The 12,464-nt window shown below is 37.6% G+C and overlaps 1 protein-coding gene across 2 annotated transcripts in view; it reads left to right on the plus strand.

Moving 5' to 3' along the window:
- Window positions 1-12,464, plus strand: part of KIF1B (kinesin family member 1B) — an 88,390-nt gene that overhangs the window by 53,779 nt on the left and 22,147 nt on the right. The window contains exons 20-25 of one of the 2 annotated variants that reach the window (XM_009574145.1): window positions 2,758-2,851; window positions 3,628-3,776; window positions 4,285-4,463; window positions 5,477-5,614; window positions 6,380-6,628; window positions 12,043-12,161. In XM_009574145.1, the coding sequence (XP_009572440.1) occupies window positions 2,758-2,851; window positions 3,628-3,776; window positions 4,285-4,463; window positions 5,477-5,614; window positions 6,380-6,628; window positions 12,043-12,161 (928 nt within the window). The remainder of the gene's footprint in view (window positions 1-2,757; window positions 2,852-3,627; window positions 3,777-4,284; window positions 4,464-5,476; window positions 5,615-6,379; window positions 6,629-12,042; window positions 12,162-12,464) is intronic. The other variant, XM_009574146.1, reaches the window with a different exon arrangement.

A 12,464-nucleotide genomic window follows, 5' to 3' on the forward strand; every position in this document is an offset into this window, starting at 1 on the left:
TCTTCCCTGTTTTTAGAAAATCTGTGATTGTTGTGGCTTTAGATATTTCCATGATCCTGGGCAAAATAAACTTTGCATTCGCTTTCTCCACATTCATGGAGCTAATGATATCAACCAGTTTGAAGCTGTACAACAATATGCATTGGGTTCCAGGGAGTCTAGGGCATGGACCTTCAGGGCAGCTTCTAGATGCAGGTTTTTTCTTTTCTAGCAGTTGAGGCACCTTTACATCGGTACTAACAATTATGTGTGTGTTATCAATAATCAGATGTGGAAATGTTTATCTGGAGAGCTGAGTAATCTCTCAGTAGAGCAAACCAACCCCTTTTACAGTGCAGTCGGTGTACCTTCTGTGTGAACCAACCTGAAATTCATCCTTCATCTATTGCTCAGTGCCAATTATTTTTAAATACTACCAGAGTATCAAGTGCCAGGAGGAAATCTTAGTCCTGTTTTTCTGCTTAGGGAAATGGTACCTATTTATTTTTTTCATTATGGGAAAATAAACTTCAATTCTTTTACTTAGTTTTAAAAGTAATGTTCGTTAGTGTGGAGTCAATAAAAAGTGTCTGCTTATATTAAACATTTATTTATCTAGGTATTTAAATGTACAGAAGATATACTTACTTGGCTTACAAGTCTGAAAATATAGAAGACAAGAAGCAGGTCTTTGTCTTTGAATAAATTTGATGTGCCTGGGTTTTTCATGCTGGAAGTAGAATTTTTCACAGTGGAATATTCCTGATTTTTGACCATTCCCTCTGCAGCTTTTCAGTTTCTCCAAAAGAATCTGATCAGAGATTCTACTTAAATACTACTTGAAGAGCTTTTCATTTCTTCATTTCGACAAGCTAGCTGCTCAAAATTACACCCTCGGATTATATTCTTCAGGCTACAGGAAAATAAATTATTTTGCCCTTCCTTGCGAGTAAGAGAAGCTTGTTTCTGTCACTTCGCATCTGACCTGTTTTATCTTGGTTTCAAATGTAATAGCATTATCTACATGGATGGAGGAAAAAAAGATCAGAGAGAGTGCCTTTATGTTAATGAATTTTTAAGAGTATGCTGGGTATTTCAGAACTATAACTCTGAAACCTCCTCATCAACTCTAGAATAGTTTTTTGGTGAATCATTAAGAATTTCAGAAGGAATATCGCAAGGATATATGTTTGTTTTGTCTGTAGTTCTTTTGCTGCTGGGCTAAGGTTTACTTACACTGTAAGTGTGTGGCCATCTTAGAGTGAACGGAGCAGACACAAATGAAGAAGAAGCAGGGGCATTTTAGCCAAATAGAATTTCAAGAGGAAATTAGAAGATTAAAACACAGCCGTCATACAAAGGCCGTATAGCTTTAATAGTTCAGTTTTCTCTCCCTAAAGGTCATGGGTATTGAATTCATGGTATTGAAAAATATGCATTTTCAGGTGGTTGTTCTAAGAGCACAGCTACTATTTTTTAATGCTACCTCCAGGAAATCTTACTTAGAAACTTCAGGTTGATCTCCTTTCCAAATACCATCTAAAGGTCTTTCTGACTGAACTTATGTTAAATTTGACACAATCACATTGTGGCAGTGTTAAGTACTGTACTTGCTGAACGAAAACAAAGTAGTGTAGCTGTTTAGGTGGGATGCTTAAATAGGATGGGGGAAAGTGTAAAGCTTTCCTTCTATAGCTGTTAGACTTAAGAATGTGTTACTGCAAACAGTGCATTGGAGAAGAATTTTAGGATTTGGAACTTCTCTGTGGAAGAGAGAAGGTAGGAATACAAGATGAGTGGCTTCAAGAATTCTCCTTAAGAACTCTGTAACACTCTTAGTGAATTTTTGTTGCAACTCTTGTATAAAAATTTTAAGAAGCCAGTTTAATTTGTGTAATATATGCCAAAGGATTATCTTCAAAAAATAAAATACATTAGTGAGGTAGGCTCTGAGACCAGGAGTGCAGTGACTGTGTGTGTTTGAAATATCTTGAATTTGTATTTGTTTTATCAGCAAATAATAAAAGAGTCATTAGGTCTTAGTAGCATTTACTTCAAGGCAAGATTATGCTGAACAGGAAGAAAATGCTCTTACACCAGAAGGTATTGTTGAAGTGCTCCTTGTGGGGAAACCTCTGCACAGACTTCTCTGCCCACTTGCTAAGGTGGTGGTATTTTTTTCATCTTCTGATATATTAAATACACATGTGAGGGAGTGATACTTACATGCCAAGAGGAAAACCTAACTGAAAACAAAATGTCTTTTTTTTTTTTTCTCCCTAAAATCTGAAATTAATTTTTTTGTATCAAAAGGCAAATCAGTGGTGCTGTTAATCCTTCTGTTTGAGAAAATGAAGGTGAATAATCCTCCCCTTTTAAATTTATTTCTGTACTTGTCTCTATTTCTGCCTCTTTCCTACCTCCCTGAAAGCAGCAAGCAGGTTCCCAAAAAAATCCCCTTTTTCCAGTTTTTTTTTTGGGGGGGTGGGGTGCGGAAATCCTAAACCCTTCCCTCTTACAGATACTATGAGCATGTATATCTGATGATTTTAAAAAACAACACGGCTATCTTAATTGTATTGGCCTCTGTCTTCTCTTCTTTCAAGGACAGATTATACTAAAACAATAGATGTTGGTATGTGACCTATGAGCATTAATGGAAATGTCTTTATGTATTTGTTCTCTGTGTCTGTCATTCCATCTGAGGTGTTACTCTCTCTTAACTGTTCTCCTTGCTTTTGTCTGTCCTCCTACACAGTATCTTCTCTCTCCCCACAGGACTATGAGAGTAAGCTGCAGGCCTTACAGAAGCAGGTGGAGACACGATCCTTGGCAGCTGAAACAACAGAGGAGGAAGAAGAGGAGGAAGAAGGTGAGTTTGAAGCTAAAAATAATTTGGATATAACCAAGCCTAAAGGGACAGTTGCTATAGTATCTCTTGCAATAGATAGAAAACTCGCTTTGGAAAGCTGAGAAACACCTCATAACTTCTTGATCTGTAATCTTCACAGCATAAAGATGTAAAATACCTATTCATAGAAAAGTTCCACATAAACAGTAGATATACACCCCCAAATTCAATTGAGGCACAAACTAGATTAGTTTAACTACGAGCTTTGATTTGGTGGTCTTGAATTTGAAGGAATCTCTCTCTTGGCACTAACAGAGTTCAAATGTCTTAAACCAAAATAATACTGTTGCCTTTGTTTCCTTATTTTGATTTTGAAGTTTTTTTTTTCCTCCTTGGTAGGAATTCTTAGAATTCATGCTGTGACATGTCTTTATAACTCAATTTCTGGACAGTAGATAGAGTTTATTATTCCCATAATACTTGCTTTCATTCCACTATTTCAGCATTTGGCTTTAATAATTAACTAATGTAAAATAATAGAAGTAGAATTTACTTTTTTCCTCTGTTCCAGATCTCCTTACTTGACCATTATATCTCCAATGCTAGTGGTGAGGAAGTTTGAATCCAGTTTTTCCTCACTGAATAATAAAAATGCAGGTTTTTATTTTCTGTTATTCTCTTCCAGAAAAGGTGTTGAGAACTTGATGACACAGTCAGCAGTAGTATTAGATACTGCATGTGATGGTTTCGAGAAGAAGCCACGGTGTTTTATTTCTCTGTTTCTTTGCTCGTCCTAGTGCCCTGGACACGACATGAGTATGAACTCGCACAATGGGCTTTCAGGAAATGGAAATTTCACCAGTTTACTTCACTGAGGGACCAACTCTGGGGAAATGCAGTATATCTGAAAGAAGCCAATGCAATCAGTGTAGAGTTAAAGAAAAAGGTAGGGATACGCAGAGTATCTTTTTGAATTTTCTGACTCATCAATTTTGACTGTATAATCCTGCTTCAAGGATGCAAATCTGGTTGATATATTTTCGTCTTCTTCATTTCCCTTATGCTGTTCCTGTCAATATCATAAACACATGTACATGCACATCTCCCCAGATGTACAGATGAAAAGCCCTGTCTTTTCCTTTTTGCTTTTAACTTCATGTGGTCATTCATCTTCCCAAGAGAAGTGGGTGCTGCAGGATGTGTTAGGTCTATAATTTTCCAGACCTCTGCTAGCTGTGACGATAAAGGCAAGATGTGTGTATTCAGCTGAAAAGTATGTTTTATGCCATTTTGAAACAAACAAACAAAAAAGACGTAGAAAAAAACCCTGAATCCATTCACAGAGACAAAAGTCAAACTGGCTTCATATGTTGTGTTAGGTTAGGTCTCTGTCCCCTTTGTGATGCTGATATCTGACTTCTCAGAACTGAAGTAATTTTTCTTTTTCCATTCAGGTGCAGTTTCAATTTGTCCTGCTGACAGACACTCTCTACTCACCACTGCCACCAGAGCTTTTGCCCACTGAGTTGGAGAAGACCCGGGACAATAGGCCTTTCCCCCGTACAGTGGTAGCTGTGGAAGTCCAGGATCTGAAGAATGGAGCAACGCATTACTGGTCCTTAGAAAAACTCAAGTACGTAAATATTACTGGAGAACAAACTTCCTTATATCCAAGGAGCTTAACTGAAAAATTTCACCCCTTGCTGTTCATTCTCTGTTGTACTTGGTTTTCTCTGTGTCCTCCCAAATGCCAATTTTCCAGACAGTATGGTATGTTTTAAATACCAGCTTTCTAGATTCTTTAAACAAGTGCATTTGTTCTCCAGCATCTTACCTCGACTCCATAGTTAATTTTTGTAACTTGAGGTTAGGTTTTATTTTTTAAATCTAATAAGGCTCATCACAGCTCATCTCTCTGCATTAATTTTTTTCATGTTCCTTTCACTGCAAAGGTTTCCTTGCCTCTTTTATATAATGTAGTAGTATAGGGCATAATTTATAATAAAAAGCTTAAATAAAGAAGATTCTATTTCTATGAAAGCTACACAAATTCTGACTGTAATTTGAATTATTTTCATCATATTCTTGCAAATAGGCAAAAGACATTTGTCTTTTCCCCACTCTAAATACTGACTGAAGAACTTTTTTCCCCACTAATAACTTCCGGACAAAGGATCTTACAGTGAGAAACACTTGTTTTTGTCAATAAAATAAATAAATATAACTATGTAATAGAATCAGTTCACTTTTGAATCCAAATGCCAACGTTTCTGGAGTGGAATGCAAAAAACTGCCTAAATTACTCAGCAACATTGTCTGATGCAAAAAAGGAAGCAAAAAATATGCCACAATTAGATGTGAAAGAAGAATATTTAGAAGTTTGAATGAGATCCAAGATCTAAGTAAGCTTCTGCGGTGACCTTTCCTCGTGGTTTGTGGGCTTAGCCTACAATATTTTTCCCAGAATCCTTAACATGTCAGAGAATTAGTACAGTACGGAACTCAGTGGTACAGACTTCTCTGTTCTTTATTCTCCCTTTCCTATGTGTAATTTCGTATAGGTGAAATCAGTTACCCCACTTTGTGTTCTCTGCTTTTTTTTATTCACTCTCTATTCATTTTTTAATCCTGCTGTCTTCTGTGCAGGCAGAGGTTGGACCTGATGCGTGAGATGTATGACAGAGCTGGGGAAATGGCATCTAATACACAGGATGAGAGTGAAAGCACAATGACAGGCAGTGACCCCTTCTACGATCGATTTCATTGGTTCAAGCTGGTTGGAAGGTATGTGACAATAATCTCAACGGCTGGTACGCTGGTAACTCTTGTCAGTTCTGGATGAACTTTGTCTTTGAATGTGGTTATAAACTGTGTGGCCACTAGTGTTAGTTGTGTGTGTTGTCTTTCAGGGATTTCTGATAGACTTAAAAATACAGTGAAGAGCAGAAAATGCTCTTTAGAATGTTGCCAGTTCTGGTGTAACCTTGTAGAATCTGATTTGACTGAACCCTTAGCAAGTTATAAGTTTATTTTTAAAAAAGGGTAGCTAGCTAAGTTCTGTCTAAAGTCACTGGAGCAGAGCTGTGAGAATATGAAGAACGCTGGAAACTAAGGGGTAAAATGGCCCAGGGCCTTGCTTACATATGTGGTTCAAATGGTTTGGTCATACCCTTTGGAAATACCTAATATCTGATGGGATTCTTTAATATTTCCTGATGTCGGCTGCACCTTTACAATATTTTCATTTATAAAAATGCTACGTGTCGGCAGTAAGAATCGTAGCTCTGTTAAATGGATGTGCTCTCACTATCTGTATGTTCGGCCATGTTTATATTCATTTTTCATTTGCTTTCTGCTCAGTTCAAGGATGCTCTTTTTCCTGACTTTGATAGCAATCCCTTCCCTTACGTTTCGTCGTGGTCCAGATGGTTTGAAGCCTTTGCTTGTTGTTCAGGTGGTCTCTGTGCTGATGGCAACAGACGGCTGTTAAATGAAGCGTACTTCTTTCCCCTCACTCTGTTAATTGGTATTCCATTAACTGATATCTAGCTCCCCCATATTCCATGGCTGCGTGAATGAGCGTCTTGCTGATCGCACGCCCTCCCCCACTTTCTCCACGGCTGACTCCGACATCACTGAACTGGCTGATGAACAGCAGGATGAGATGGAGGACTTTGATGATGAGGCCTTTGTGGATGATACTGGCTCCGACGTTGGAACTGAGGAGGGATCAGACCTCTTCAATGATGGGCGCGACCCGTTTTACGACCGATCCCCTTGGTTCATTTTAGTGGGAAGGTTGGTGAGGTTACTGTGAGAATGGCCAAAAGGGACCAGCTCTTGCTGTAGACTGCAATGGCTTTGCCTTGTGCTGCATAGAATATCTGTCAACCCAGCCAAAATATCTATATACGTAAACTGGAATTGCCAGAGAATGAGTGTAGTTTAACATCAAGTTTTAAATTCCCATGTCAGAGGCCATGAAGGCCTAAATAATAATTGAGAAAATAACCCTTAGATGCAACAATGTGAGTAAATCTATTTCTGGATAACTGTCACAACATAGAATGAATGTGGGTTTGCTTGTGTACAGCATTTAAGCGTTATTTATAGAATGCTCTATTTAGCCATTGTAAGATCACTAAGATGGTATTGTAGTATGTAATTTTCTCCCGTAGAAGAGAATCTCGGAGTATGGTGGAAAGTCTTTAAGTCCAATCCAATAAATCCATTTTTTGAAAACTCATCTGACATCCTCTGTGTCTGAAGAGAAAAGACAGCATAAGGAGAAAGAAGAATGGTCCTTTCTGGATGAGGAAAAGAGTATTCTTTGAGATGATTTGGCTTCTCAGATTATGCATGACTCTCGGTAGCAAGTATTACATAGTGAAAGGTCATCGTCATTAAAATTCACTGGGTGGTGGTGTTTATCAGTGTTTTCCCCATGCACTATGCTTGAATTTCTGAAACAAATTTGCTTAATGTATTTTAGAGTATTATCTATTTTGTCAATCTAGATACGATTAAGGCATTATCAGACCTCTGTCTGTGGTGTAGACCCTAAAGACAGCAAGTTGCATTAAAAAATGTAGTACTTTGCACTGTTTCTTCACAGATGGTCTTGCTCAGACATGTTACTCATGACAAGAAACAGAAAGATTTTTATTTGGTGACTTTGCTCCCCTCCTTTCTGCTCCCACTCCCCCAATTATGCTTTTTTGCTTATTTGATCACTCTGTAAGCCAATCTACTTGTTAAAACAGTAAGGGAGGTGGTTACCACAGGCGTTGTACAAAAGAGGGTGTAAGGCTCCATGGCTGGTGGAAGGGAGGAGCAAAGGAGAGGGGACCAGAGCTTGGCTTTATCCTGTTCTGTGACTGTAAGCAGGGAAGACTTCATGGTCAGGAAGGCAGAATCTTTTTGCAGTTTCCTCAAATGCAGGAAACTTGATTGCACTATTTGTGAAAAGGAGGGGCTGAGTTTGTCACTCTTTTATCAAGCTTTTAGATCAGTTTAGCTGTACTGGCTAACCACATTCTTTGTCTTCAGTGGACCTATTTACAAGCTGTGATTAAAACTTGGAACTTGCTTGATCTAGTCCTTGAAACAAAAATTACAGTTACTAAAGACGCAAGAAATTGCATTAGTCCCCTTTGGTCTCTGTGAATTTGTGCCCTCATGTGCAATGTCTGATAATGTGTTTTACAAAGTTTAATTCTTTTAGGTTAATCTGATCCACAAGAGTCAGTTTGGGAAAGCCATCTTAACTGGCTTGGAAGTGGTTGTCAGCTAGTTAAAGCATATGTGCTCTGTTTGCAATGGCTAGGACTGCTTTCTTGTTACAGTGCTGGCATACTCAGCATATCCTCCTGTTGTGCGTGTTCTTTCAGAGCGGGACCTTCAGTGCTTGGGAAAAAGTTGAGCTATTCATCTTCATTTCACAGACTCTTCAGGAAGCACAACACAAGCTGAGCAAATACAGTGTATAATGAAAACAGTCACGCTTCCTAGGAATTACACAACTTGCTTCCCGTTTCCATGTATTAAAAAGAATACTGAGCTCTGTCTCTATAGACGGACAGATGAAGCTGCAGCAGTTAAGGGTACTAGCCTGAACCATGTAAGCTGCAGATATTAAGGAACTGTACTTGGGTTGTAAATTGTATTGAGGCGTAAAACTTAGTTTGTACTATCTCTGAGTAGACAGTTGAATGACTTTTTCCCAATTGTTGGTTTCTATTCTGTTCTGTTTCTATTCCTGTTCTGTTCTTCTATTGTGCTGATTCTGTCAACAGAAAGCTGTTAGACTGTTTAGCACCACTGAGTAGAAACTATTTTGATTCCTCCGTATCTTCCAGCATGAGAATTCCACTTTTGAACAGTGTGACTTAAAGTATCAGAGGGTATGTCCATCTACGTAGATATTGTCTTGAGCACAAGGTAGTGTTCAATTTATAACAAAACCAAAATTCTTTCACGCTTCTGACCGTGTACTGTTTTATATGTTGTGGGATGCGTAGGAAAAAAATAAAATAATTTTTAACATTTTTGGGGGGGGTCATCAGCAATAATGAGTCCAGGTCACGAAGGAGAGGAGGAGAAGTTGATCACGTAGTTATCCAACTCCTTGGGCATCACAGTATTTTTTTTCTCTCTCTGTGCTGTGACTGTCTTTTATTTGTACTATAAGTATTAAAGAAAAGGGGAAAAAAAGAGCTGGTCCCTTTAGCCATCTCTTCTGGCATGCTGGGCTGTCTTTAAGGCTGATTCTATTTAATGGTGTGATATATCAAGCATTTGCTATGTTTTTAAGGGAGGTGGGAGAGGACTATGGGATATTTTATTGAAATCTTGAATTGATGTGTTTATTTAAAAAATATCCGTCATCATTCTGAGTTCTGTTGTTTTTATTTTGATTTTTTAAAAAAATTGTGTTTGTTAAATTTCATTTCTGGTTTTGTTGTGATGTATGCCATTTTACCTCACCAATCTTTCTGCTAATATAGTTCCCCCTCTTTCAGTCTGCTGGGCTAAGGTGCAGGGGGACACTTGCATATGGGATATTTGGGGAGTGGGAGTCCTCCCAGATATGGGAAGAGGAGGAGGATAACCTTAAGATTTCATCCACTCCTAACTTGGTGCTGTCTTGTGATGAAGCAGATGGAATGGTACTGGAAGGCAGTATTGCTGCATAAAACAGCTCTTTTCTCTGTACGGCAAATGTGCTGCTGCTCTCCATTCTGCAGAAGAGATCCAGCATTTTCGTCACCAAACAGGAAGCTTAAAACTTTTTGCATTATGTGCTTTTCTTTCTCTTAGTTAAAATGATTCCAGTGAGCTAAGTGACTGGATGGAAGGAAATTAAGGAAGATGAGAAATATTTTTTTTCTTTGGGATTGTCATTTTACTGAGGTGACAAAATTGTAGTTGTTAATAAAGCTGAATGCTTTGACTGTCATATGTTGGACAGCAGCTTCAGAACTTCAGCCATGCAAATAAAAATACATTTTTATTTTTCATGCAGTTAATGCTTTCCCTTTGCACTGGTTTGGCTTTGAAGTAGGAAGGCTTCTATAATGACTGCCTCTATTAGTTAGTGAAACTGTCTTTTACTGTATACATATCAATGCAAGGCTATTTAGATTCCTTTCTGTTGGGGAAAAATGTCCGTTCTCCCTAGCTTGAAATGTGGTTTTCAAACTGCATGTGTTTTTTTGTGTTGAGCATATAACTACATACCTTCCTGAACTCCATCCCTGGTCCAGTCCAAGTGAACGATTCCAGTTTGTTAGTGTGGGGGACTGTTTTCTTGTATGGTGGGATGCTGCTTTCTCAAATGAGCACTGCCTGAAATTTCAAAGCTAAAAATGACAATGTTTTCTTAAAGGGAAAAAAAAGAAGATTAAACTTCACGTTTTGTTACTTTAAATTTAGTCGCTTCTCCCTTCCCCTGCTTTATCAGTGCTTACCTCACTTTGGAGCAGACTGAAAAAGAATTAGATCCTAATCTTAGCCAAGTGTTCCGTTGCAGTTGGTTTTTTTGTTGTTGTATGGTTTTCTTCATTTTTTGTTTTGCTACTTTTATAGCCTTATTAATCATTCTCTTCTCTATTGCATTTTGTCACCACCTTGGTTTTTAGTAGCATTGTTTTTGTCTCCTTGGTTCACAACTGACACCTGTTTGACTACCTTGTCATTTCAAGATAATTCATTCATTCTGGGAACGGGCATGTGAACCCAAGGAGAAACAGTTTCTTTTTCTCACTTTGGTCCTTAGCTATGTGTCACAACTGTGTTCATGGAACAGATTTTACAGCTGATGTCTCCAGACAGAGGCAGTGAACATCTTTACTTCTCTCTCAGTCCTCTTTTGTCATGCACGACTTTCCCGATGAATATTAAACAATAACAGTTATAAATTTGAGGAATTAATTATACTTAATAATAAAGACTAATAAAAAGGACTGCAAGAAGGAAATCCAGTTAAATAAATAAATTATGCATATAATTTAATATGCATAAATTCATAATAATTACATACATAATTGGTTAGTCACTTTAAATTTAATGACTGGTAAAACTATTGGTTAAACTTCTATGCATCTCAGTACTCTTCTGAACTTTGAAACAGCTCACTTAATAAATAAAGCCTTCCATTTTTTTCCCCTTGTTGAGAGCCATTCTTTACCTGACTTGTTAGGCTTCTCAACATTTAAAGTTTTGCTCAAGCTAATCACACTGAAATGTGGTGTTCTAAGAACTTTTGCAATTCATTGCAGAAACATAAAATAACTTAATAACGTTAGTCTAACTTTTAATTAAAAATCTGTACAATAAAACTTGTTAACTTTATTGTTCCAAAATAGATCCTGCTTGTATATAACTTTAAAAGTTAGTGTATGGCAGGATCATCCAGTACTGGGCCTAAATGCTGCTTTTCCTATTGTAAACTGTAATTTCTAAATGGTTGCTCTAGAGTACTGTTGTGGTGTTTTGTTGTTTGTTTGGTTTTTTGGTTTTTGTTTTGTTTTTAAAGAAACAAATACATTACTAAAAGATATTTACCTGTGAAGACTATCAGTCTTCCACTATCCATACACTCAGTGAATCTTCCAAGAAACCTAAGAGATGACTTACGGTTTATTGGGGATTTCTGATTACTCTGTATACAGTGTTATCAAATGTATGTAGAAGAGAGAAGACATTCAGTCGATCTGTTTTGAAGAGTGTTTTTATATGTTCAGTAAAATATTTGAGGCTGTGTGAACACAGTAGATCAATTCCCTTTTAATTTTCACTTCAAACTACACTCATGGGGTGGAAAACTCAAAACAATTCTTTATAATCAGTAGTTCCTTAGTAGACTTCTACCATCTTGCTAACAGCTCCATTTACAACTGTAGTGCATCCAGAATTACCTTTTATAAAGCCATCATCTGAAATGGTCTCCTTCATGTGTTTTGTAACTCACTAATGCAAGCCCTGTGTCTCCAATATACTCTGGTTTAGAGCATTTTGTGGCTTCACTTAGCTTTGACACTGCTGAAGAGCCCTGTGTGGACTATATGGATACAGGACCACAGTACAGGTCTAATAGATGGAGTAAAGTAGACTGAAGATTTGAATGTCCCATTAGCCAACCAAATACTGTAGTCTGATTTTGCAGATGATTGCCTAATGCTGTTTGTCTTTTCTTTCCTTCCTGTTACCAGAGCATTTGTATACCTGAGCAATCTACTGTACCCAGTGCCTCTTATTCACAGAGTAGCTGTTGTTAGTGAGAAAGGAGAAGTAAGAGGATTTCTGCGAGTAGCAGTGCAAGCTATAGCAGGTGAGATACCCTGAGAGCTTTACGTTGCAACTCTTTGGTACACGATGAATAGCTGCAGCTTTAAAAAACAGGCAAACAAATCAAACCTGAGTAATTTTAGTGTTGCAAAGAACACTTGTTCTTTATTATTAACTTGCGTTTGAAATTTTTCATTGGTGTGAATCATATGGACCAAGCATGAATAAATCTTGAAATAATGCTACTGATCAGAAATTTTTAAAATGATGGTGTTGACCACTGAAGTTTATACCTGGCAACTAATGCAACACTGCTTTTTAAGACAGTGAAGGGGCTAACTAGGGT

This window comes from Fulmarus glacialis, unplaced genomic scaffold (genome assembly GCF_000690835.1).
Source record: "Fulmarus glacialis isolate BGI_N327 unplaced genomic scaffold, ASM69083v1 scaffold2823, whole genome shotgun sequence".
NCBI lineage: Eukaryota > Metazoa > Chordata > Aves > Procellariiformes > Procellariidae > Fulmarus > Fulmarus glacialis.